Source organism: Elgaria multicarinata, chromosome 3 (genome assembly GCF_023053635.1).
Source record: "Elgaria multicarinata webbii isolate HBS135686 ecotype San Diego chromosome 3, rElgMul1.1.pri, whole genome shotgun sequence".
Classification (NCBI taxonomy): domain Eukaryota; kingdom Metazoa; phylum Chordata; class Lepidosauria; order Squamata; family Anguidae; genus Elgaria; species Elgaria multicarinata.
In genome coordinates, this window is record NC_086173.1 from 32,045,783 (window position 1) to 32,073,270 (window position 27,488).

The following is a 27,488-nucleotide window of genomic DNA, read 5'->3' on the forward strand; positions in this document are numbered from 1 at the left end:
TAAAAAATAAGCTTTTTTGGGTTGCTAACGAACACTGCACTCATTAGACGTATCCCACGGCTGCAATCCTTGAATTTCCTTCTGCGTATACAGGGATAGAACCGGGATGCTATCCTGTGCACTTCCTCCCCCGCGGGACTTCCTTCCAATTAAACAGGCATAGGATAAGGCTGCAGAGGTCACAACACCTAAGAGCATCAGCCCCCTTGACTTGGGACTCCTATGTTTTCCTTGGGTGCTCGCATTGCCAAATCGTTGGTCTGCCGCTCTAGAAACTGAAGGTGTGCAACTCTACGGTTCCATGTGTATGTGCAGCTACTCTAGACTCGGAATGGGAGAACTCTATTGTCATAGGCGGTGGCTCACTCTAGCCCTGGCCTCCGGCACACTCTATAGTCACAACCCGCCCACCCCGAGCGAGTGAGTGTTTCCCTGGCGGGGCCTAGTCTGACAATGCTGGCGGTGGTGGCAGCTCCGGTTTCCTGAGGCGTTAGGGCGGCGCCACCTTTTCTCGATTCCCCTCGGGCGCAACGCAAGGCCGAGGCGAAGCCGGCGGTGCCTCTGAGGTAAAAGCGGGCGCGACCGCCAGCGACTCAATCAGGGCGCGAGGCGAAGCGGACGCGACCGAATCAACGAGCGCGAGTGGGGAGAGGAAGGGAGGGGGGAACCTCCAGAAGGGAGACGCGACTAATGGAAGTCAGGCGGCGGCCAGACGTTACCGAAGCGTTCCAGGGCTCGCGCCGTTTGAAAGAGCGCGAGAGACTGGTGCCTTTCGAGGCGGTTATAATTTGGCGGGAGGGACAGAAGCGAAGCGCCGACTCGACTCCCAAGTAGCCCTCAGACCTTCGTCCCCAGCTGTTGCACAAGCACCAGGGCTCGCCCACTGACATCCTCCCTCTCTCCTCTTATTCCTTGTCAGCCCATAAAACGCGGCGCGACTAACTTCAGTCCTCGCTCCTCAGCATACTGTGCTGTCTTCCGCTTGCATTCCTCTCCTCTGACAGTTGGTGTGAGGGGCCTCAAAACCTTAAAAAAAAAAAAAAAAAGTGTACAAAAGCCACGGACGGTAATACCTTTATTGGGGACAAGCAAAATGTCACGCAAGTCGTGAGCAAGCTTTTGAGTTTTCCACGACTTCGTTTCAGTTTGTTTGGTGCTAATAAAGATGTCACCATTCTGTGGCTTTGGGTGTTGTGTTTCCCCTCCCAGCGGACCAACACGTCTGTCTACAATTTTTGCGTACCTAATTACATGGGTTCACATCGTGGACCTAGTCTTAATGGAAAGGCCGTCTACACACTGCAGGTTGTTTTAGATTTATATATGTAAGAACATAATGTCCTTTTGACTCTAGGTGAAGACCTCATGATTTTCCCACACTTTTAATTTTTGATGTGTGGTGGAATAATTTATTTTAAATATTTTTATCCCATCTTTCCAATAAAATGTTCAAGGTGGCTCACAACAATCTTTAAAACTACAGTGACTGCTGCTTTTTTCTGCGGTTTATTGGGTTGGATCTAATGCTGGTGGTTTGCTAGTGGAACAGAAATCACAGGAATGGATTTCTCCACCACACCCACAGCCTGTCATGCACCCCATAGCCTCACATTGGAGTACCCTCCAGAGCAGATTTGGGGCAGGTGCAGATGCCTTCAGGGGAGATGAGAGCAAGGTGAAGTACTGTTGCTAGAGAAGTATGTGTTTTTGTGAGCATTCCTGGAAATATTTTTATGTTGAAGAGCAGGGTGCAAAATCACAAAATAAATACACCTAAACCAAAATAAATAAATAAGTGAATGTAATGAACAGATGTTTTACAGTGTATAAGTATCCTCATCAGAAAGACAGAATTGACTGTGGTTTATACTTGATAGCAAACCCAGGTGATGTGTAATGTGTGAAATGCATCTGAGCTTTTTTCTGTTCATAGGCTAGATGCCCATGTTTAGACAGAAGGTAGACTGGGATCAGCTGGTAGATCCCTGTGTGATTTGCAATAGATCGGCATGAGTTTCTTGTAATAGTGACAAGAAAATGACTTTTTCCTCCTACATTGGGCTGCTGAATCAAGAAAACTTGGGTGAAAATAGGAGTACATTTGTGCAGGAAAGGATTTTTGTAAAAACTCCAGTAATGGAGCAAAGCATGTACCCAGAGACAACTTGATCTGCAGTTCTGTGTCTACCTACTTGGGTCTCTTATTTTGCCCCTAGTTCCGGTTGGTGGTTTTCAGGCTTTAGTGAAAAATAAAGTAGATGTTGTAAGGCTAGTCTGCTGATCTTTGTTTTAAACCATCCTGTACTCAAATTACAGGGTGAGTGGGGAGAGGTAAATGCACCTTTCTCCCCTCCCCACAAATTTAGGGTCACTTCTTATGTCTACCAAGTATATGCTAGATAGGGCGGTAGGATATAATTTTTAAAAGAGAGATTGTAAAGCTGTAGTCTTCTGAAATGAAAAGGGTATTTACTATTGTCTCTATACTACGTCTTTCAGAAGATTCGTCAAAATTAGTCACTCCAACTTTAAAAAGAATCTTATGTTAAATTTGTTATTTTTAAACATATGATTATCATAAACCATCTTGGAGCCTGCTGTCTCATGGAAAGTTGGGTTATAAATATTTTAAATAAAGAAAAATTTCATGCTTGTTTTAATATGAACATAGTTGGTAGTATATATAATCTCAGCTCATTTCATTTTACCAGTATTATTATGCCATCTCTCTCTTCCTCCAAACCTTTCCACAAAACCCACTGTAAGAATCTAGTTTTCATTGCCATTTGAAATGAAGCTTAACTACGTGAAACTGCATTTACTCACATTTATCTCTTGCTAGTCTTGTTTTTTCTTATTCCTCATTCAACCACCCACCCCCACCCTGTGGAAATTGCAATTGTAAAATTCTTGGAGCAGTGACAGCTCTTCTAATTAAATTGCTATATAAAGTGCTATGAGCATTGATTGTGCACTATAAATGATGGTATATATACAGTACCTATGTGCTTACTAGATACTTTTACAAACAAGAAAATAAATAAATTCCTGCCCAAAGTGGTTTACTATCTAGAAAACACCCACACCCACGCACACACACAAACACACACCAAAAGGAATAGGAAAAGTGAGGGGGAATGTAAGTTCAAGCATTCCAGACAGAGAGTACAAGTGCAAAAGGATGAGATGTTGAACTGGAACAAGAAGTCTTGTGCTGCAGAAGGAGAATTTATCTGAAGAACAAAGAGTAAGACTTTGAATACATATAACTGTTTACCAAACACTAGTTTACTGTGGTGGAACGCAAGGTAACTGGTTATTACATCCTCCCAGATAGTGAGGAGACTTTTAGTACTCCCTGGTTTCCCTGGATTTCTGATTCGGACCAGGTCTGTAGCAAAGTTTTCCTTGACAGTTGGTGAGATTTGCAGCCAATCAGTCTACCAACTGGTTCCATGTATTCCATAAGAAGTTGACTCATGGCTTTGCTGGCCCTTCATGACTTGATAAGGATGGAAGGTTATAACTGGGCTTAGAGCTGTGTTACTTAGGCCTTAGCTAGACCTAAGGATTATCCCAGGCAAATGGAGGAATCGTCCCTACCTGCTCCCTGGATCCCCTGTGTGTCATTTGGATGCACAGGGATGATCCTGGGATGATCCTGGGATATAGGTCTGGTCTAGCCATGGCCTCTGTCTCTCTTGAAGTGTGGGAGAAAGCAAGAGGGCATAGTATGGAGCAGCAACAATTTACCACTTGGGTGGGTACTCATCTAGGTGTCGTTGCAGTTCATTGCAGACAATGGGAAATTAGAAGCCTGGAACAAAGTTTTAAAAAGGGAAAGGGTAAGACCAGATAGTAAAATATTACAACAATCAAGATGATAAATATCAAAGATTGATTGCTAACTAATACCTTCTGTAGAATATGTACATACCAAATCCATTGTGAAAAATGTATGTATGTATGTATGTATGTATATATAAATGTCCACTTTCCTAGGGTGACCATATGAAAAAGAGGACAGAGCTCCTGTATCTTTAACAGTTTTACCCTACCCTGTGCCTGCTTACCCTACCCTGTGCCTGTTTGCATTCTCTTCCCCTCCTTATTGTTTTACTATGATTTTATTAGATTGTAAGCCTATGCGGCAGAGTCTTGCTATTTACTGTTTTACTCTGTACAGCACCATGTACATTGATGGTGCTATATAAATAAATAATAATAATAATAATAATAAATAATATAGAAAAGTGAATTTGTACAGGTGTCATTGTTATGCACGCAGCACCTGGTGAAATTCCCTCTTCATCACAACAGTTAAAGCTGCAGGAGCCCTGCCCTCTGTTGTAACTGGTCAATCTAGGATAGTTCCTGCAGCTTTAAATGTTGTGATGAAGAGAGCATTTTGCCAGGTGCTGCATGCGTACAAGTGACACCTGCTGAAATTCTCTTTTCGCTACAGCTGTTAAAGATACAGGAGTCCTGTCCTCCTTTTCATATGGTCACCCTAACTTTCCTCTTTTAAAGGCTATGGGCAGTATGCTTTTCTTGGGTGGCCCAGGCCTGCTGGTGGCTGCAATATAGCACTTCTGGGGGTGAGTAGTGAAACAAGTGGAAATGCTCGTTTTGGAAGGGACAGGTTCTGCCCCTTCCAGAATTGAGCATTTTTGCTCGTTTCGGCACTTGCCTCCAGAAGCGCTACATTGCAGCTCAAGTGGTAGAGGCTGGGTGAGCACCGCTGGCATAGGGATGGGCTACTGGCAGAAGGTCACAGTTGGATCCAATCCAATGACCCAAGCCTTTCCTGGGGTATGCTAAAATGGGCTGTTTCCACTAAAGGCCTTTATTCAAGTGATTTTTGGTAAATTGCCAGCTATCTTTATGTTGTAAAAATATAGAGGGGAAATCCAGATTTCTGGGCACCAGCAGGTGCTTGAGATTTTTGAAAGCTGACTATGTTGAGTTGACTGTAGATAACAGTCTGTAGAAATTTAATTATTTTGCAGAACACATCTATCCAAAGTGCTATAGAAACAGCAAACTACATTTCTGACAACTTAGAAACCCCAGCTTTTTTGGCTAGTGGGAGCTATGAAGCTGCTCTGGATGATTATGTTTCAAGCTTTGTCTATGCCCTGAACATTTTGGCTTGAGCTAAATGTTTGTTTTACAGTGTTGGGCAAAAGCTGAAGTGTACATATGTTTTTCCAATTGACTACAGAATTCCCTCAATATCTAAAGTGGTTAACTGGAATAGTTTCCTCCCACAGTATAGTGCTTTCAAAACACTAAAGAACTGGAAACCGTATACAGTGTTAATATGAATGCGTTCTGCTTATATAAGGGTAAAAACGTTTCAGTTTATCTCATTCTTTAACAATTATCTTATTAGCATTTTTTCATTGTCACCTTGCTAGAGTGTTGGGGTGCCTGAGCTGCAAATCAGGAAATCCACTATTCAAAACCCTCCTCTGGTATGAACTCACTGTATGGCCTTATCCAAGCCACAGTCTCACAGCCTCACACCCCTCACCCTTCTGTACAATAGGGATAATAATATTGGAATACAAAATAACACACTATATGAAGAGATCATGCTACTACTTTTGTATTATATCTTAAAATAATATAAAGAAAGACGTTTGTGTCTCAATAGTACAATCAATAACCTAGTATTGTTTGGATACATTTTGTGTAGCAGATGAGTTGTATCCAATGTTTGTCCTACTTAAAGTAGACCTGTTAGTTAGTTTACATTATAAATATTAATATTATAAAATATTTAATTTCAAACAAATTAAGGTAACACATCTTGATTTGTTACCATTTTATCACTTGAAAAGAAAAGTAAGCACATTTTATTTGTTCAGCTATAAGGTATAAGAGAGAAGAAAATATGATTAGGTAAAATTGTCTTGTGTTAGGAATGTCTGTGTTATTTTGTGTTGTTCAACTCTGGTGGTAGTAGTGATGTGTGTTTTCTGGAAAAGCTTGAAAATGAGAAAAAACTGGAAAAATCACTGCTCTAAATAGATTGTGATCTGATTTAGCATGTTCGTTTTATTGATATTTAGTAACCAAAACAAAAAGTCAAACATGTTAGTTTTGTGTGGTCTACAAATATCTCCTACATTTCCTAATAATCAAAAGTAGTGGAACTGATTATGAGGAATAGCTGATTACGAGGGGGGAAATCAGTAAAGCACACGTACAAATTCTTTGGATTTATATTCAGAATAAACCCACTGTGTCCAATGGTATTTACTTCCTCGTAAGCATGTTTAGGATTGTACAATTAGAGCACAATCCTAAGGGATATCGCTCAATAGACAGAGGAGCTCCCAGAGAGGCAGGATAAGAGATGACAAGTGAAAATGTGTCCCGTTCTTCCTTTTCTTTACATTTTCATCTAGACCAGCTGCTCAGTTAATCTAGCAGACCTACCTTGTTGTGGGTGGGGTGGACAACAGCGAAGCTTTAGGATCCTGTGGACACTGGCCTGTCTTCTTTCTAGCATCTTACCCTCTTTTTCCTTTCCCTGAGCTCTTACAACATAGCTTTTATGACCTCGGAATAGCAGCCATGGCAGTGCTTTCCGAAGTGGCTGCAGGAAATAAGCCAAGTCTCAGATTCCCCCTCCTGTCTATGGCTTCAGGGGATATGCCATTTCCAATGGTCCCTGGGACACTCTCCCAGAGGATTTAGGATTGTGCTGTTAATGTAGTTTAGATGTATTCAAACAAATTCAAAGTTTTATTTGGAAATTATTTTTGTTTGAGCTGTTGTAAGAGTTTTAAGACTTGACAACTCAATAGGATATACTTTCTGTACGCTATTTAGATTTTAAGAAAAAAGGGAAGGCACTGAGATTGGATTCGGATCACATGATAACCAACAGTGGGTTAAATAGTCAATGGTGGGTTAAATAGTCAGTGGCTGGTTATTGTGTTGTCTCGTCTTTGTTCATTCGGCCAAAATAACCAATGCAAATAACCAACAATGTGCAGAATTGATTATTTGAACAACCATTGGTTATTGTGTGTGTCGGGCATCGTTGAATATTTCATCCCACACAGTTGGTTATTTTCAGGGACTACAGTGTCCCCTGGCAAGAGTGACCAAAGTGAAATTGCAATGACTGATGGGATACCAACGGGGGAACTGAGGTGGGGAGAGAAGGAGTTAAGTTATTTTATGTATTACTTGATTTGCTCATAAAATCATATTTTAAAACTTTTAAAAGTAAATTCAGTCACTAAATTAGTTAGAACGTCATTAAATTATTGCTACAGCATCAGCAACACAGGATTCTATAGAACAAAACCCAAACAGTTGAGAATGCATATTTAGTGTCAGGAATGCACAATGGTGACTGCTCACTTGTTGGGAAACTGGGCATAAATGTCTATCAGTAAAATATAATTTAGGTCAATAATTTTTAATAAGGAATGAAAGAAATATCTTTGCTGGGAATCCTACAAAGAGGATTAAAAAAAATCATTTCCCATATGGCTTCATTATTTCCAGACATTTTACATCTCTAGTCATTTTATAAAAGTGTTCTTATCACATACTTTTTATTCATCATTGTGTGGGGAGGGGAGTAAAAGCTGGGTAACAGTATGTAAATGCTTTGTCTTAAATTCTAAAAGAAAATATTTCATCATCCAAAGCTATTCAATTTTTCAGAAAAAAACAAAAAAGTTACTCGGAAAAAAATCAGAAATAAAACAATTTCTTTCCAATCTTTTCTGTGTTTTCTCTGGGCCTTCACATCTCTAGTTTCAATAAGTAATTAGATTTGCAGATTAGTTTGGATATACTGGCTTCTGGTTCTAACTCCTTTCTTATTCAGTAAAAGAAATGCTAGTATGTATCAAAGAAAAAAGGGTAAATTACTGTTAAATAGGTTGGGGCTAGAAGCAGAATAGGTAAAATGGATAGATACCATTTGATGATAGAGAAGTGTTACATTTTCTAGTTACATAAAACTGTTAATTGGGCACATTTTTAATACCAATACCTGTACCTGTGTATAAATGCAGCAACAGCTGTTTGATGTCAGGTCCAATTGAGCATAAGAACAGGGTGTGCTAGAGACTTTCCTTTGCATTTTACTAGTTAAGGAAGGACATTTGCTTCTTGTACAATAGTATTATTTGACTTCAATCACATAATACTAAGCTCATCTCAATTTTTTCAGAAGGAAGGGCTTATGTGAAAGTCTTTAGAATTGCAGTTCTGTTTTATTTATTTTTTGTCTAGGTCGAACTAGAGCTCAGTGTGTGAAATAGACAATTAGTGATGTTTATCATGGTATTATTTCTCTTGTTCCCTTTCTCTTGGCACCTTCTTAAGTTTCATTTCCTCTGCAAAAAATAAGTGTCGAGGAGAAAGAATAAGTTATGGTCACATTTTGCCAGCTTTTTGATCTTGCATTTATAAGCGCCTCAGAAATGTGAAAGTAGCATGTTGAGGCTGTTTTGTGTTTTGTTTTGTTTATAGTAAAACAAAACTGCAGTAAACAATGTGATCATCTAGTTTTCACATATTCAGCCTTCTAAAATACAAATTGTGGGTTGAGTCCAATGTTAGTCCTACTTAAAGTTGACCCATGCATTGAAATGATTGGGACTTAACTTAGATAGACTAATGCTGGATACAACCCCTATGTTCTTCTTTGCAGTTAGCTATGATGATGTCATTTTGTCGCACTTTTTAGAATCAAACTTCTTCGCCTCATTCTTGCAGAAAGTTCTTAGGGTGATTCCCTAAGATTAAATTGGTCTTACTAAACTATGATCCATATTAGCTTTTCAAAACCGTGTGTGTGTGTGCGCGCACACACACACTGTTTTTTCTTTGAAAAAACAAGTGCATAGTTTTATTCTTTACTTTTAGGGAACTCCTTCCATATTGACTTGTCTTGCAGAAAGTTCTGGGGCATATTCTAGGATGTTTGGTCCGTTCTTGTACAGCACTGGCCAGGTCTACTCTGCGTGGACAAAGTTCACCGTATAGAACACTCACAATACTCCTTGCAGCTGCACATTGCAGGGGATGATTGGGAGTGGTGGACCAGCTGACTTCCAAGAAAGCTTGTCCACCTTTACTATACTCCTTATTGGGTTACACTAGGGTTCTCTGGAACAGTTTGAAAGCCACAATAGTACAAGTGGCACCGCAACAAAATGTTGTAGTATGGAGTGTTCCTGTTCCGTGTGTCAGCCAGCTATGTTGTGCCTTCTTCAGGATACTGAATTCTATTTCCCATCCCCAACATCACATAGCATTCCCTGGCCACTGAGTATACTGAAGCCTCATTGGGTTGTTTGGGAGTATTGCCTCCTTAGGTATTTTCCCCTAAAGATTTTTTTCTACTTCTGTAAACTTTGTGGTTCCCCTGAGCATGCTGTTACCTCCCATTTGTTTCTCAATATCCCAGTTAGTTAGTTTAATAGAGACTGTTAGTTCTTAACACAATGTTTCAATGTATCCCAGATTTACGTGGGTTACCTGAGCCTGTGGCAGAGGTGGTTGAAAAAACAGAAGTTAATATCAAAGGCAGGTGTCTTACTTCATACACAAAATTTATTTATGTGTTTATTTAGTTTTTGAACATTTAAAATGGAACTAATCTGCATGCAAATCAATGGAGTGTGAGGCTTCTGAATGTTGTATGCTGTAAGCTCCACCCCAACTTGGAATATGGGTTTAATATTACTAGACAATATTATAGGGATGTCATAAGCCCCTCTCTCCCAGTCGTAGCCCCTTCCAACAAGTAGCATAGAGAATGAAGTACATATGCTTTAGAATTAGCATTAGCAGGATTTTAAAAAAACATTTCACTCTAAATAGAAATTGAGTTGGAAAGAGCAGAAACTGTTTCCTTTGCTACTGCCTTTTGGGTTTTGGGGGCTGGGGTGAGATGAATAAACTGTTGCCTAGATACACTAAATTTTGATTTCTCCATTGATTTCTATGGGCATCTCTTACTACTGTCCCTGGGGACATTTTAAAATAGTTTCTTGGTGTGAAACAGGAAATGACCTATCCAGATAATGGGATGGCTTTTTCCATATGCTTTTTATGTCTATGTATCTCTTCCTCCTTTTCCAACCACTCTATTTCCCCTCCCACCTGGTTGTCAGTTTAAAACAATCTAAATCTTTCAATATGCTCTCCCATGAGTCTTTATGATTGTTTAAGAGGTGTTTCACCCCCTCCCCGAGTTTATTTTTTTTAAAAAAAAATTTACTTCTGCAAACTTTGAAATTTCTCTACTGATATCTTCCTCTTACATGTGGATGCTGTTGTTTTGGCTACATAATGGTGGACACTCCTCCCTGAAATTTAGAAATAGAATATAGAATATGGTTTGACTATGAGGGGAAGAAGATAGCTCTGAAAATGAGAATACTCAGGAGTAGTATATAGTTAGTTTGCACTGTGTGTTAGAGCTATCTGTTTTGCATCAGTTGCATTTGGTTAAGAAAGGAAATGTTGAAGTTCTTGAGTCTTTTTCAATAGGGTGACTTTATACACAGAGCATGCTTCAGGCTTCAGAACCAAGCTACTGTGGTTGATCTCAGCAGGGAAAAATCAATGACTCATATTTTCATTGAGAGAAATATAATTTCCAGTTACTCAGCAACGGCTCTTGCAAGTATTTCAAATGTTGCGTAAGAACATGTTCAGAACAAGCTAATCATCTCTTAATGCCTTTGCGTTATTTTTTATTGGAACTCTTTGTGGAGATAGTGGTGCTGTTGAATGGGAAATATCTAATTGTGCTGCAGGTGTAATATAATGCATGACAGTTACATTTAGTAGATGGAGAAAATTCTGAGACAAACTGGAATACAAAGAGCTCAACTTCCTGCCACCATTCTTTCTGCCTCTTGCAGGAAAAAAACAAAACCTGGGAGGCAGGAGAGTAAGCGAAACCTGTCCTGTTGTTACCCCAAGACAAGGATGGACATTTCTTGTACATGACACCCTACATGCCAGTTCTCTAATTTGGAAAGAATTAAAAAATATAGAGAGAAAATTGTTTCCTGTTTTGTACATCTATGAATATTTCCTCCCTTCGACCACAAGTCATCATGGACCTACAAAACAGACAGGCACCTTCATTGCGGTACTGTCCACCAATATAGCTGCCCCTCTTGCCTTTGTTCTTCTTCACACACGTATGCCTCTTCCTGGCTTACAGGTCCTAACTATTAATAGAACTGTGAAGTGCCTAAGTGTGAGGCAGGACACCCACCAACACATTTTAGAAAAGAGTTCTTGATATTTTTATAATATAAATACGTTATTCTTTCATTTCATTAATAATTAGAAGTGAGTAGAATTGATGAGGGTGGAAAGATAGTTCTGAAAATATGAATAATTAGGAGTATGTGGTTAATTGTCACAGTACTTTGCAAAATAACTGCTACTCACATAAGGATAAAAAGAACTACTTTATGGTCCATTTATTTATTACATTTTTATACTGACCAATAGCCGAAGCTCTCTGGGCGGTTCACATTTAGCTCAGCGGAAGCCCATTATATTTCTTGAAGGTCCAGAAAGTCATAGCAGCAGGAATGATAGTGTCCAGAACACTTGTCAGTGGTCATAATCCAGTAAAGGTTGCATGTGCCTAAATTTTATTGACATCAATGAGACTTAAAATGCTTCTATATGCATAAGTTCCCTTGGTTTCAGCAAGGCTCACACATTTCTAAATATCTCTGGATTGCACATATTTACAGCTCCAGACATAATATCCTCTTGACAATTGGCAAACATACCTGTGGTTAGTGCCAAGGCAGTACTTGTCAGTAAATCAGTGGTTTGTTTAAAGGATCTCTGATGCTCCTTTAAAAACATCAGACTCTGTGTAATATTAAATTGTGTGTTTTGCTGTATTTTTGGTTTCTTGTAGGCTGATTATGGAAGAGGCCCATAAAAGGAACAGTAACAATTCAGCACCACCCCCACAAGCAACATCTTTACAAGGTACCACTCTACAGACAGCTCAGCTTTCTCGTGTTTCTCAACAGGTAAAGAAAGCTACATAAGGTCAGGTACTCTGAGGAATTTTAAAGTAGGTTAATTATACTTTCCATGTGTAATACTGGTTTTTATCAGTTCATTAAATGCCTGTATATAATTTCAAGGGATTTTAGTTAATTGTGGTGCTTCCTAAGCAAAATAAAAAATGCATCCACCTACATTAGATATTGGCATGTCCCATAAAGTCCAAACATTCCTTCTCTGTTGGTTTTAGATCCTCTTCAGTGATCACCTAGGTTGACCAGCTCAGCAGTGAAATGGGAAGGTTTGATTATTATTTTTTAAAATATTGCTGAGCACCTCCATGTTTTTTTTCACTTTAAGAGTTGCAAATTCAGAATACTTCTGAAAAGTTGTCTTCTAACCACAGAATCATAATTCTTTAAAAATCATGATTAATCTGCTATTAAGTTATGTGTTTAGACATTTTTGCATCCAAGAGCTTGACTGGCCGTAGCAAAGAACACAAGAGCAAAACAAAGGGTGCAGTCCACCAAGCACTGATGTAGTGTAGTCTCCATTCTTTTTAATGGGGCTTATGCATGTACCCTGCTTAAGCTGTGTTGAAAAGAACAGAGGCTGTGCAATAGTTGTGCTTGCTAGATGGCACTCCAAAATTAGATCCTGTTTTTAGATCCTGTTGTAGATTCTTTGAATTTGAAAGCTTAACTTGTGCAACAAAATCAGTAAATGCGTGACTTCTTACAGTAGTTCTGAAGATTAAATTATCAGGTTTTTTTTTTAAAAAAAATAGTTCCATCTTGGTTTTACCTAAGAAAGTGCTTTACTTAAGAAAGTTCTGTGTGACTGAGCATAAATTTTTGTTTTCCTTTCCAAAAATGGAACTTAACTACTCTATTAGATGGAGCTTACTAGTGCTGAAAGTCAGGGATGCGTTGACTGGCACAGAGGGCCACTGAGGACATCTAGTGTGACCTCATATAAAATGCACACAGTAACTGACACCCTTCAAGTCTCAAAATGATACTTGGCTAAACAGAACCACTTTTTAAAAGTGACCTTAACCTGGTCAATCTGCCCCAATAGAAATTCAGTTCTACTGCCCCCATGCTTAGTGTCAATGTAATGTATATGTAGGTGTATATGTATTGCCTATATTGTGTATTTAATGATTTGGCTAATAAATTCTTGATTTATTTTAGATGTCCCTTAGAGGTCCAACTCCACTGACAGTGGTACAGCTTTCTGGAGATCAGGTCCAGGGAGTCATTCATACAGCTCAGACCTCCTCTGTAATTCACTCACCTCAAGGGCAATCAGTGCAGGTAAATTACTAACTTTCTTTGGACACTTACTGTCAGGTTCAACTGAATTTTGCTTAAGTGGACTTTAGCCTATCTAGCCAGTAAAACAGTGATCTCTACCCCAAAGGTAGGCAAGAAAAATAAAAAACCAATGTAGCAAAACCAAGCCTCCACATGTATTGGGGATTATTATTGTTGTTATTTATTCCGTAGCTTACAGCTTTTAACAAAACAAGATACAAAAGGGATAGTATATGGGAAGGGATCTGAAAAATATAAAATAAAATAATATCAGGATGAATTCACATGTTCCGTGTCAAGTTAAATAATTTGCATTTGTAAGACATCAAGCATTTCATGGAGGATAAGGCTATCAATGGCTACCTGTCATGATGGCTGTATATTACTTCCAGTATCAGAGACAATATGCCTCTGTATGCCACAGTTTCTGAGGAACATTAGTAGGAGGGTGCTTTTGCTCTCATGTCCTGCATGTGGGCTTCTTATGGGCATGTGTTTGGCCTCAGTGGGAACAGAATGCTGGACTAGACAAGCCTTTGGTTTGATCCAGCATGGCTCTTATCTTCTTGGCATCAGTCAAACAATTCAAAATGAGGGCATGACCTCCATGTTTAGCCATTATTTATGGACATCAGCAGTAGGCAACTTGTTGCCCTCCAGATGTTTTGGCCTACAACTCCCATGATACCTAACCATTGTCTATTGATGGGTAGGGCTCATGGAAGTCGTAGGGCAAAACATCTGGTGGACCACAAGTTGCCCACCTCTAATGTATGTACTAGGAGGAAGAAGAATTTGTCCTGATGCGTCTGCACAGGCAGAGCAAGATGTTCCTACCTGTCACAGGGTTGTCCATTGGGTAATTGCAAGTAACTCCCAATGCCACTTGTCTCCGGTAACAGCAATGGGCACATGAGCCTCATTAGGAACATATGAAATTTCCTTGTACCACGTCAGAACATGAGTCCATCTAGCACACTATTGGCTGTCACTGGCTGATAGTTGCTCCTCAGGGTTTCAGACAAGTGTCTTTCCAAGCCCTATCTGGAGATTCCAGGGATTGAACCTCATACCCTCTACATGCAAAACATCACTTTATCACTGGGTAGGACTGGAGAATCTATCAATTTCAGTTTCGCTCAGTTTCTAATTTTCTCAACCTTAAGTTAATTTTTGTTTCCATGTCGGTTTACGATGGATTTGTATAACTTGGTTTGCTCATAAAATTAACAATGTTTGGTATATTACATTTTAAAGGTTTAGTTTATAAAGACAATAATTACAAACTTACTGAGTTCACTTTTTAAAGTTTTGAAATATAATGATCATTTTATGAATAAACTATGCTATACATAGTATAATTTTAGAAACATAAAGGCTGATTTTTGTTTTTAAAGCAGCCTTCCTCAACCTGGTGCCCTACATATATTTTGGACTCCAATGACCAGCGCTCTTGATCATTGGCCATCCTCCCTGAGGCTTATAGGTGCTGAAGTTCAAAATATCTGGAGGGTACCAGGTTGGGAAAGGCTGTCCTAAAGCAACAAAATGACTCTAGATTAGTAAAAATAAGCGTTTTTCATTCCCCCTCTACCAGAATTTCTGCTCCTTCCCCCAAAAAACATAAAAATAATAAAAAAAAATTACACTTCTAGCCATGAGGTTAAAAAACTTCTCCTTATGTTGTTAGGGAATGTTGCAGGAGAGGAGAAAGGACAGCATTTCCTTTCTCATTGACCAGAAACTTTCCCCACCTTCTGCTATATAGCAGTAACATGTTGTCCAGCTTGCACTGGGCCTGAGTCTTTAGCACTTCATAGTAAGCAAACATTTCAGGAAGGTAGGGCAGGGGAGAACGAAGCCTTTTCCTTTTTCTCGTCCTGGAACTATCTATCCCATGAGCTGCACATTGTACTACAGGGTTCCTGATTCAGACTGGCTGCAGATTTAGACAGGAAGACACCTGTTAGAGGCTGGGAATGCAGAACCACTTTCTGTCATGGCTGAATGAAGCGGCATCCATGACAAGAGCCTGGATGGAACAAATAGGAGAAGCTTTGGGTGGGAACATATGCTAGGATGGGTGGGATTTGTAGCACCTCCACCTTTTGTAGTCACTAGTTGTTACTGATGATTACACATATAAGACCTCAGATATGTTAAATGCAGTATCTCAAGTCTTCAGGATGATGTGTACCAAATGGTGTACCAAATTGATATATAAAATGAAAAACAAAAAGAAATCCCAAAGCAGAAAAAATTAAGGTTAGTGTGGTAGGAAGAAAGAATAGCAAATGCAGCAGCATGTTCTGATTGTAGATATTCTGGGGTCTTTGTGTTCAGAAAGCTTGTAAGTCTTCTGGTAAGCTGCATCCCCTTCTACTTAAAAATAAAATCCCTAAGTGGTGTGTATGATACATTGCTCAAAGATCCAAAAGCAGTCATTTTGTTCCTAATATAGAGGAATCATCCTTATGAATTCTATATGATACTAATGCCTCAGCTTCTGGACAAGGGGAAGGCTAGCTCCATTTACTAACAGCAGCCTTCCTTGTGTTTGACTTGACCAACATACTTTTCCAAGAACTATGTGCCTCCCTATGGGTCTTATGTTGCTACATCACCCGCTAATTGTAAATAAAAGCACTTTGTTAAGTTTTGTGTTTTTTTCGAAACACCAAAAAAGCTATCAGTGATTGCCAAATTGGCAAAGCTTACACATGGAATAAAAAACTGGAGTCCGTGAGAAGCCTGTACATTCTTATTTTGTTTCTTTACCTTCCCCCGCAAAATTCTAGCTTATCTACATGCCTAAGCTTTTTCAGTTTGGAGCCTTGAATATATACTGTTACATTGCTGCAGACCTCATTGCAGAATTAGAGATTTTTTAAAAGTGCTGTTCTGATTTTCACCCTCAGCAGACCTATATAAGCACTGACCAATTTTCATTCCTTTGCACATCATACATGCTGGTTTTTGAATGCTAAAGAGATAATTGACCTCTTAAAGTTGACACTATTTGTACTGGAGGTAAAAGGGTCATCTCTTTAACATACCTGGTCCAATTTTTTTTCTCATTAGTCTGCTTTGTGGTTCATCTGTGTTTTCTTAGATTTTATTTTCACTCCATAGTCCTAGGAATTATTTCTGAACTCTGATATCATTATAGGATCATGTCTAAAATTTTGTTTAAAAAGTAAATATGAATATACTTAGCTTTATTTATTTATTTATTTATTGAAGCTATTAGTTGCCCTACAGCTAAATGCTCTCAGGGCGACATACAGCAAAAAGAAAATGACATCCAGAGTCCAAAGAGGAACAGTAAAATAAACAATTAAAATACAAACTGGCACCAGAAGAGGAACTTAAAGTATAAAGATACAACTACTTAAAGCAAAGCACAACTTACTCTTTTGGTGATATTTCTTAACTCTAAGCCTAGTAATAAATCTCTTTGCAAATTGTTGACCATCTGCTTTTGCAGGTTATTGACAATCTCACTGTTCTACTTGGTATACCTGAAAGCTGAATCCTGTGGTCTCTTGTGCTACTCGAGAAAATAACGTAGTGTATTTCTTTCAGGTATCTTTGTCAGAGAGTGAGGATTCACAAGATTCCTCAGATAGCATAGACTCTTCACAGAAAGCTAGAGGTATCCTCGCACGCCGTCCATCTTACAGGTCAGCACCTTATACAAAAATATAATTTTCTTTCAAATCATTACTTTAGCTCTATAGCCTGTATGGGAAATAATCCCATATAATTTTTGAGTTTAAAGCCAAACACTTGATTTGAAAGTGCATCTGCAACAATCTATGTATGTATTTATTATTTCTTTATTAGATTTGTGTACCACCCAACTAGCAAATGCTCTTGGTGTGGTTTGCTATCATAAAACCAAATGACAGTAACACAACAGCAAAAAAATAAAAATACAACTGTAGAAGTATAAAAAATAATACAATAATAAAGCTGTGAGTAGGCAGCAGTAAAAAGCAGAGCAACAAATTAAAGATTTAAATGCCTGCTTAAATGTCTTAACCTGACATTTAAATGTATACAAGGTGCCAGGTGGATCTCCCTACGAAGAGCATTTGACAGATGTGTGTGTGTGTGTGCACGCGCATGAGTGTGAGTCAACAGGGGGCATCTCTTCTCACCACAGAGAAGGCTCTTTCTCTCGTAGCCACCTATCACACCATTGAGGGTAACAGCAGCCAGAGAAGCTGCTTTGGATGTTAAAAGTCAGAACCAACACTTTGAATCAGGACTGGAAACTGACAAGCAACTGACAAATCTCTCAAGAAACAAGGAAACCTTTGAAATAGGCTTGGAGTTAGATAGTTTTGCTTTAAATCAACTTGTTTTTATGAACGGGGTGTGTGTTTTGCTCCCATGGTTGTTCTCTTTATCTTTCTTGCACCTTTTTCTCTTAGCACTGCCATTTTTGGGCACATTGCACTTTTATTAGCTTTGGCTTATTGCTGCCGTTGATGGCACTTATATACTTTCTATTATTGTATTGCTGCTTGAGAAAATTGAGTTTTTTAAAAATCCTGCCTGATTTTTCTTTAATTTTCTGTGGTATTCTTCATGTATTTGGGGAATCAGTTGGATGGTTATAGAATATGTGGGATGCCAAGTATTGGACAAAACTTTGGGCAAGGGAAGTATAGCAGTGGAGATTGGAAAGGCCTGATAAGGGAAAGAAAACTTCATGCTGTCTCCTCTTTTGGTCTTCCTTTCAATCCCCAAGAAATGTATTGGCCCCAACAGCTTATATCTGTCCTGACACATATAGCAGGTCATACCATCAATTTGATTTTCTATTCTGGGCAAGAAAAAGATGTGAGTGAGGGAACTTGAAATGGTCAGTATCCCGACATGTGAGTAGAGTCACCATTGTGTATTCTTGACAGAAAATGTGCATTTTTGACAGTTTGGGTTTTGTTTTATAGAGTCCTGTGTTTCTGATGCTGTAGCAGTCATTTAAAGTAGTTCTAATCTATTCAGATAATTGCAAATTTACTGTGTTTATTTTTAAAGTTTTAAAATAAATAATGATAATTTTATGCCCAAACTAAATTATACATAAAATAACTTTAGGACCAGAAAGGCCACTTATGTTTCTAAAGCAGCCCTCCCCAAACTGGTGGTCTTCAGATGTTTTGAACTACAGTAGTCAGTATTCCTGACCTTTGGCCATGCTGCCTGAGGCTGTTGGGAGCTAAAGTCCAAAATATCTGGAGTGGGCCAAGTTGGGGAAGGCTGTCTTAAAGCAGCAAAGTGACTTTAGATCTGTAAACAGTGCTAAAAAAATTAGGTATTGCTTATTTTTCCAGTTTCCCCAAAATTGTGTGTGGGGCCAGGGGTTCAGGGGGGAAAACGGGGGGCAAGGTTTTTTTCCATGGCCTCAAAATTTCCAGAAATTTTACATCTCTGGTTGTCTGAGGGTTAGGCAACCCTCAAATAACCCAAGGCTTGTTATTTGAGGATTAACCCATTGTGACCAATTTGTGCAACCCTTTGCATTGAAAATCGCTCACATCCTTGTCAACCAGGATCCTACGGTTGAATGTGACTTTGGGCTCTACTTGTCCATTTATAATGGATACTTTTCCATTTGTATAGCCTGAGGATGCATATAGGATCATAGGAGAGGTGAGACAACATATGTACAGGACCCTTGCCCTTCCTGGCTTCTAAAAGCAGCTGGTGTGGGGACTGGCTGAGTGGGCAAAGGTAGTAGTGAATGCCTCTTTATGACTAGGTGTGATTCCATCTTGCTTAAAAGAGGATTGTGAGACCTTTGCTAAATTAAAAACAACCCTGAATTCTATCGTATTAGACAATTTCTGGCCAGTCTCCAATGTTCCATTCTTGGATAAGGTGTTGGTAGCATCTCAGCTCCAGGGGTTTCTGGATGAGACAGATTATCTAGATCCATTTCAGTCTGGCTTCAGGCCTGGTTATGCAACAAAGACTGTTTTAATTGCCTTGTGGACAATATTTTATTTATTAATTAATTTCATTTTTATACTGCCCAATAGCTGAAGATCTCTGGACAGTTTAGAAAATAAATCTATGTTGGGAACTGGATGGGGGTGGGGTGGAGAGTGTCCTTTTTGGTTCTGTAGGACTTCCACCATGGTATCCTTCTGAGAGGTACTGTTTGATGGTGGCTCTGTTCCTTCTTGGAGGGGTACTTTCAGAAGGTGCTGCTGCTGATACTGTGGCTGTTGGTTTATGTGTCCCTAAGAGTCCCCTCATGCCTTGCATGCTATTTAATGTATTCGTGAAACTGCTGGGAGAGGTTGTCTGGAAGTTTGGTGCCACCAACTGTATCTCTCCTTTTCATCTAAATCCAAGGAAGCTGTTCTTGTTCTAAATCAGTTCCTGATGTTGTTAATGGACTGGATGAGGATAAACAAACTGAAGGTTAATCCAGACAAGACAAAGCTCTTCCTTGTTAGTTGAAAGGCAGATCAAGGAATAGGGATTCAACCTGCACTAGAATGGGTTACATTTCCCTTGAGGACTCAAGTTTGTAGCTTAGGTGTTCTCTTGGATTCAGACATGAATCTGGATGCCCAGTTTTTGTAGTGCCCAGGAATGCTGAGGCCAGTGTGCCAACTGTACCCATTCCTTGAGATATTTGATCTGGTCATGGTGACACATGTCTTAATTACATTCCATTTGTACTACTGTAACATACTTTACATGGGGCTGCCTTTGAAGAGTGTTTGGAAACTTCAGCTGGTCAGAATGCCATGACCAGGGCCAGTTACAGGATGTGTATGACTCCCTTGTTACAACCACTTTATTGGCTACCAGTTTGTTTCTGGGCACAATTTAAAGTGCTAGTCATGATCTGTAAGGAATATGATTTGGGACCGTACTATTTGAAAGACTGCATTCTCCCACGTGAGCCTGCCCAGGTTTTAAGATCTTTTGAAGAGGCCCTTCTCTAGGTCTCACTGCCATCAGAGGCAAATTTAGTGGAGATGCAAAGAGGGCCTTCTCAGTGGCCTCTCCCAACTTCTGGAACTCCCTGCCAAGAGAGACAAGGTTGCCTCCCTGTTTGTTGTCTTTGCCTGCCTGTGGAAGGACATTTTTATTCAGGCAGGCATTTTGCATGTAAGCTGGTCTATTGAACAGGTTTAACTGGTTGGGTGCTGGTGATAGCTTTTATTATTGTATTTAATTTCATTTTAAATTGAAATGAAATTAAATACAATTTAGTTTGTTTTTATGTTATGCTTTTATTAAGAATTTGTTTTAATCTGCATTTTATTATTGTTAGTGACATTCAGCACCATTTTTGCAGAAAGGCAGGACATAAATCGAGTTCGTAGTTTGGGGGGGGGGGCTCTTGGATCCAGAGCTGTCACTTGAGGCACAAGTGGCAAAGAGTACCTTTTATCAGCTTAGGCTGATATACCAACTGCACCCTTATTTGGACGGAGATAAGCTAGCTACAGTTATCCATGCTCTCATAACTTTTTGTTTGGATTACTGAAATGCGTTATACATGGGGCTGCCTTTGAAAACAGTCTGGAAACTTCAACTAGTACAAAACAGGGCAGCATGGTTACTAACAGGGACTGGCCGACGAGACCTCATCACGCCAGTCCTTTTCCAGCTTCACTGGCTGCCAGTCCAGGTCCAGGCCCATTTCAAAGTGCTGGTATTAACATTTAAAGCCCTAAACGGCTTGGGGCCAGGCTGTCTGAAGGAACGCCTCCTCCCATATGTACCTGCCCAGACCCAAAGGTCATCCTCAGGGCTCCTTCTCTGCAAGCCCCTGCCAAAGGAAGTGAGGCAGGTGGCTGGCACCCCAGCTGTGGAATGAGCTCCCCAAGGAGGTTCATGTGGCACCTACATTATATTCTTTTAGATGCCAGGTGAAGACCTTTTTATTCTCCCAGTATTTTAACAGTCTATAAATTAATTTTAACTTTGCTTTTTTAAATTTGTATTTTAAATTTGTATTTTTGCATTGCTGCTGTTTTTATCTTGGTTGTGCTTTTATATTGTATTTTATATTATGGTTTTATACTATTGTTTTGTTTTGAATTGTCTTAAATTTGTAAACCGCCCAGAGAGCTTCGGCTCTTGGGCAGTATAGAAATGCAATAAATAAATAAATAAAATAAACATAAGGCACCAGAATATCTCAGGAATTACGTGTCTCCAGGTAAGCTTCACAAGAATTTTGTTCTGTTGCTGATATTCTGCTTTGAGTCCCCCCACCATCAGAAATATGGTGATGAATCACTGTCAGGGCTTTTTCAGCTATGGCACAGAAGATTTGGAACAGGAGTCTACCCTAATCACTGTGGGTTTTTTTAGATGGACAGTGAATACAGTTTTATTCCAGATTTTGCAGTCCCATGTCCCTTAGATGTCTCATGCTGCTACTCCCTTTTTAGGATGCAATCCTATGCATGTTTAGGCAGAAAATAGCCCTACAACTCCTAGCATTCTCCAGCCAGCCATTGGGAGTTGTGGGACTTTTTTCTGTCTAAACATTCACAGGATTGTGCCCTTAGCCTGTTTTGGTTGGCATAATCATAATTATTATTTTGTTTATTGTTGTGTTTTGTAATCTTTTATTGTAGGCCACCTTGAATATTTGGAAGGCAGAATATGCATTTTTATAATTTAAAATGAATCAATCATTTTCATTTTTTCCAAGGGCACAAAGCAGTATAGTCTATTTTTCTCCTTGGATTCTGGTTCTGTCCAATTTGAAAATAAAAACGTCATGCTTAGAGTTATGTATAGAAGTAATTATTGTATTTTGTTTTTGAGATGATCCCATCTCTGAGCAATATGTGTTTAAAATCTTTTGTTTTCATAGAAAAATCTTCAACGATCTTTCTTCTGAAGATACACGGGATAGGAAAGATGAAGCGGATCCTGGTGTATCTACGATCACATCAATGTCTGTGCCTACACCTGTTTACCAAACCAGCACTGGGCAATATAGTATGTATTATTAATCATCATCTGCACTAGACATGCTATTAACTGGAAAAACATTTAAAGTTACATTTTGTTTTAGTCTCAAAATGATATTTAGAGTTTCCTTTTGCAATTATCATTTCATTTCTCTGAGAATTATTTCTCTTTTCATCTATAATTAAATAATTATTAAATCAGAATTTGCAGTTCAGTAAGCCAGAACTGTCAAACGGAAGAGAATGTTGTTATCAGTCTTGTTTGTCAAGTGAAGATACTGGATGCAAAATTGTGAATTGTTCATAAAATTGTTCATAAGCACATGGGAAAGGAAATATTACGTGTGGTGTACATACTGCTGTGCGATGATCACCATCTTCCTGGTCTCATTTTTTCTTATTTTAAAGTTGCCATTGCCCCAAATGGACCTTTGCAGCTGAGCAACCCAGGTGCAGAAAGTGTACAAGGTTTGCAAACATTTACAAATGCTGGTGGGACTCCACTATTACAATATGTACAGACATCTGATGGTCAACAGATACTTGTGCCAAGCAACCAGGTAGTAGTGCAGAGTAAGTATCAAAAAATTCAGAATTGCTGATCTCTTCTCCCCACCTAACACAGTTGTAATTTTCTAAGGATTGACTCTTATTTTATACTCTGGTGCCAATTCTATACATACTTCCGTTACACAGCAGCTGTCCAATCAAATCTTAATCCTGAAATTTCCCTGTCATGTGGATCCCAGCTTTTGAATTATTTGCAAGCAAATACGGCTGTAGCCAGCAACCTTCAAATACTGAAGCCTATGTTTAAGTTAAATTAAAACATGTTTATCCCATCAGCGTTGAATCAGAGATTGTTAAGAAGAGTAATTAATTTGCAATATTGTCATGAATTATCCTCATTTACTCTATTATTTTAATCTCAGGGTTGGCAACCTGGTGCCCTCCATATGTTTTAGACTACAGCTCCCATATGCTGGCTGGGGTTCATGCTAATTATAATCCTAAACATCTGGAGGAAGCCAGGTTGCCTACTCCTGTTTATATTTCTTAATACCTATGTATAAGGTCTGATTTAAACATGATACTAGACTTAGAAGAAAAATATACCTGTGCGGTGTTCCATGTACCATAGCCCTATTTAAACCAGGTTTCCTCATTTGTGTGTGCAGCATTAACATGCCAAGGATCTGCGGTGCTGGGCTGGTGAACTAATATTTTACATATTCCAGCTGAGGGCCCCGTTTTAACATGAAGTTGATAATGGATAATTCTGGATAAATCCTTTTTGCTTGGCCAGTATCACATTTAAATCGGGCTTCAGTTACTGCTTGACAAGGCAGTCAGAAGAATTATGTAATGAATCAATATTTTACGATCAAAATATTGTCTCATTGCTGTTACTACATCAAATTATTTATTAAAGTATATTCTGAAGGAATAAATGCAAAATTGTTATTAAAAAATGTAAAAGGTACATGCATCTTTCTCCAAAATGACAACCAATCTTTTTCCAGCTACTGTTTCTGAGCCTTTTAAAGGGGACACATACCGAATTCTGTACACATGCACCCTTTACAGCTAATGGAATACGTATGGATTTGAAACTTGTGTCTGCCCGCGTACACGCAAGAGTAATGTGAGAATCTGCCATAAGATTCCTTCCTTTACAGTGTTTTTTATTCTTGTTCTTCAACAGCTGCATCAGGTGATATGCAGACATACCAGATACGCAGTACACCAACCGCCACTTCCCTCCCACAGACTGTTGTGATGACGACTCCTGTCTCCTTGACATCTCAGTCAACCAAGACAGATGATCCACAGTTGAAACGAGAAATACGGCTGATGAAAAACAGGTATTAAATTTCCCAGTTGCTGTTAGTCATTAGGCAGGTTATTTTGTCCATTATATAATTCTTGGATGCAGATATATGACAAACAGATTAACATCACATGTCTGAATTTTGTTTCTTCCCCCAAGAAATATTTCATTTTCCCCTACACTGTATATATATATATATATATGTGTGTGTATATATATATATATATATATATATATATATATATATATATATTCCTTTATTTGGGCTGTTTGCCAGCATTTTGTTTAAGAAATTCTTCAAGGAACAACACACAAGAGAGAAATGGTTAATTTTTTAAACAAGAACTGTATATTTGTTAAACATGGGGGAAATGATGCAGTTTCTGAAAGCAATAGCTAATTTAAAGGCACACAGAGAGCTCCCATACAATGACACCCAACATGCATCCCGACCTATATCACCTTCTCCTTGATAAAGGTGCTTGCCAGATGTGACACCATACTTCCCAGGGTGGGCGTATTTGTGAAAGCTTAAGACTCCTTTACTCTCTGTAGTAACTCTTAAAACCCATGTTGGCAATCTGTTCATCTTTTGTCCAAACTGCCCCTTTCTAGCCATCCTTTGTGGCACCTTCTTCTCCATATTCCACTCAGAAGGTCGCTGCTAAACACACCTACACCCCAAATGTATTTGCAGTGCAGTAGTACTACCGTGTAGACTGGCTGGCTTTTTTGAGACTGCCTCTGTAGCTTGGTGAAACAACCCATGGTTCTAGGTTCACACATAATGTCAACCCATGGTTTACACAAACCCAGTGTTCATAACCCAACAACAAACCATTGGTTCTCTTTCTGGGTTGTTTGTGGGTAACAAATTATGGTTTGTTAGCGCAGCTGTATTTGCATATCACAACAAGCCAGAATTCAACAACCTATGGGTTAAATAAACCATGCTGAACTCAATCAAATTTTCTGCAATGTGCTGAGAACTTTGACTTACCACTACAATTCTAGTTTCAGTTTATGGAAGTTATGACATTATTGGGACACTGGATATTAAAGTTGTAGATCAGTTACATAGCCTTAAGAAATGGGGTAACGATACTGTGGCCTTCATACACATACAGTCTTACTATAGTATATATGTTCATTTCAGTGAACATTGAATCATTTTATTCATCAAAGAAGAAAATACTGATTCTAATTGGATTAAGAATTATGAAACCTTTACAAGCTTGCTATTTTGGCCCAAATTACTAATCCATTTAGTTTTTTAAAGATTTTATGCCAAACAAATACATCAATATTTTTCTAAGAAAAGGGCTTAGTTTTAAGTTTAAGAAAAAAACGACAAAGACAACCATAGCCTCTAGTCATACATAGCTATGAAGCAAAAGTTGACTGTTAGTGATTCCAAATTAGTTTGACTTCTGTAAGATAATTAACAAACTTTTGCTTTTGGATTTCAGAGAAGCAGCTCGAGAGTGTCGTAGAAAGAAGAAAGAATACGTTAAATGTCTTGAAAATCGAGTCGCTGTCCTTGAAAATCAGAACAAAACTCTAATTGAAGAACTAAAAACTTTGAAAGACCTTTACTGCCATAAGAATGTGTAAGAAAAAGGCCTTTTTTGTGAACATCAGAACATCAGAAGGAATTTTTTATATTAATTTTTAAAAATTAAAATGAAAGGTCAAAAATAAATCTCTTCTATTCAAATTCTACAACTTTAAGACTTAAGATTTTATTTAGAACTTGTTTGATGGCAGAGTACACAAAGGAAGCATGAAACTTCATGAAGAGTTCTGCTGGCACAACTGGAAACTTCATTAAATCAGGATAAATGGACATGCAGATTCTGTCAATCCAGAGATTGGATTTCTTGAGCTACAGTTGAATTTTTAAATGCTTGTAACATTTGATTGCAGTTAAATTGCAGAAGACCTTAGTCTTCTGCCTTCAGCTGTAAATGTCTATCTACGTATTTAACCAGCATAAGTTGAAATTTATTAAATCTCTTATTCCATTTTCTTTAGCCCCCTTCACATTGAGGCTCTTCTCTGCAGACAAACATGCAGTTAGCAGCAGGCTCTGCCCTCCTGCCATTCACATCTGCAATGTGCATTCACATGTGCCAGCATGTGCCGTACTCTGTGTGTTTGGAAACCCTGCTTCTTCAGGGGTCCCAGTCACGTAGAGCCCTGCCACCACTAGCATTTCAATACCTAAGGGCAGAGCCTACTGCTGCCCACCATCTGTGCGTTCATTGTGTATGTGGAAAAGAGTCTTTTTAACATATGAAGAGAGCTTTTCAGTTATTGGTTTGTATATGTTTTTGCTTCAAACTGTAAATTCTAATCTGTGTTGAGAAAACAGAGGCCACTACTTTGCTAGAAATATATATTTGATTCTAACAGGCAGGCAATTTAATTTAAAAAAATGTGTGCTGTATTTTTCAGTGTTGGCAGAGGCAACGAGCTCTTTATAGCCAGAGGCACATCATTATAGTTATAAAGACTTCTTAAAGAGCAGATAACATATCATTACTGATAGTAATGTTTTGATATATTTTATACAACAGATCAAATGTTGGAGAATATTTGCAAAGAGATTTTTGTGTTTGGTCATTGGGTAGAAAAATATCTCTGAGATGAATTAAAATTATTCATACAAGTTAAACAGGCATAGCATATTCTGTCTGAAGAACCTCTTTTGCTTGCATAGAAATATTAAACAAACTCTATATTCCCTAACTCTGCCCCCTTTTAAAACACAATAAAGCTAAAATTACATACCAAAGGAAAAAATTAATACAGTTATATATATTAAAGTACTCAATTACAAGATTCAGTTTGTAAACTCAGCAGTAATTTGTTGAAGTAATTCCAATTTTTATAAGTAAGTAATCCAGTTGTAATAAATGTGTGATATATCTTTTATAGTTGAAGTATTACTTTCACAAATTCTATAACTGAGTTTATATGGATATTTTAAATGTTTATACAGTTTCAGTAAACAGAGATATTTTTCCCCACGCAGATTATCAACTTTATATTTTTATGAGATGCTCAAAAAAAAAGAAAGAAAAAGACTCTATTTCTATATATTTCATTTGGCATAATTTTATTGAACAAAAGTTCAAGAATATTTTTGAGAGGTTTTTTTGGTATTGTTCATAGAAAAATGCATGAGTATTTGCATTTACTATAAAGTTGCTGTCAGGGATAATAATGTCATTTTGGTTTCTTGTTTTGAGGAATGTTAAAGGATCTTTGATATCAACTGGATTTTTGAAGTGCACAATGAACATTAAAACAAATATAGTTTTAGCCTAA

General features: G+C 38.5%; 1 protein-coding gene across 9 annotated transcripts; it reads left to right on the top strand.

Annotated features, from left to right (window-relative positions):
- The first annotated feature begins 412 nt into the window (after positions 1 to 412).
- ATF1 (activating transcription factor 1) lies at positions 413 to 27,488 on the top strand. Of its 9 annotated transcripts, none has more exons than XM_063119874.1 (8): positions 413 to 566; positions 11,942 to 12,059; positions 13,236 to 13,358; positions 16,944 to 17,041; positions 22,225 to 22,352; positions 22,733 to 22,897; positions 24,030 to 24,189; positions 25,625 to 27,488. In XM_063119874.1, the coding sequence occupies exons 2-8, from the start codon at positions 11,949 to 11,951 to the stop codon at positions 25,767 to 25,769; spliced, it is 930 nt and encodes a 309-aa protein (XP_062975944.1). In that variant the 5' UTR covers positions 413 to 566; positions 11,942 to 11,948; the 3' UTR covers positions 25,770 to 27,488. The 9 variants fall into 9 exon arrangements, with proteins under 9 accessions (XP_062975944.1, XP_062975950.1, XP_062975946.1 ...); XM_063119880.1 differs by lacking the exon at positions 413 to 566 and adding an exon at positions 12,287 to 12,337 and having other exon boundaries at positions 11,940 to 12,015; XM_063119876.1 differs by lacking the exon at positions 413 to 566 and adding an exon at positions 12,287 to 12,331 and having other exon boundaries at positions 11,940 to 12,015; positions 13,235 to 13,358.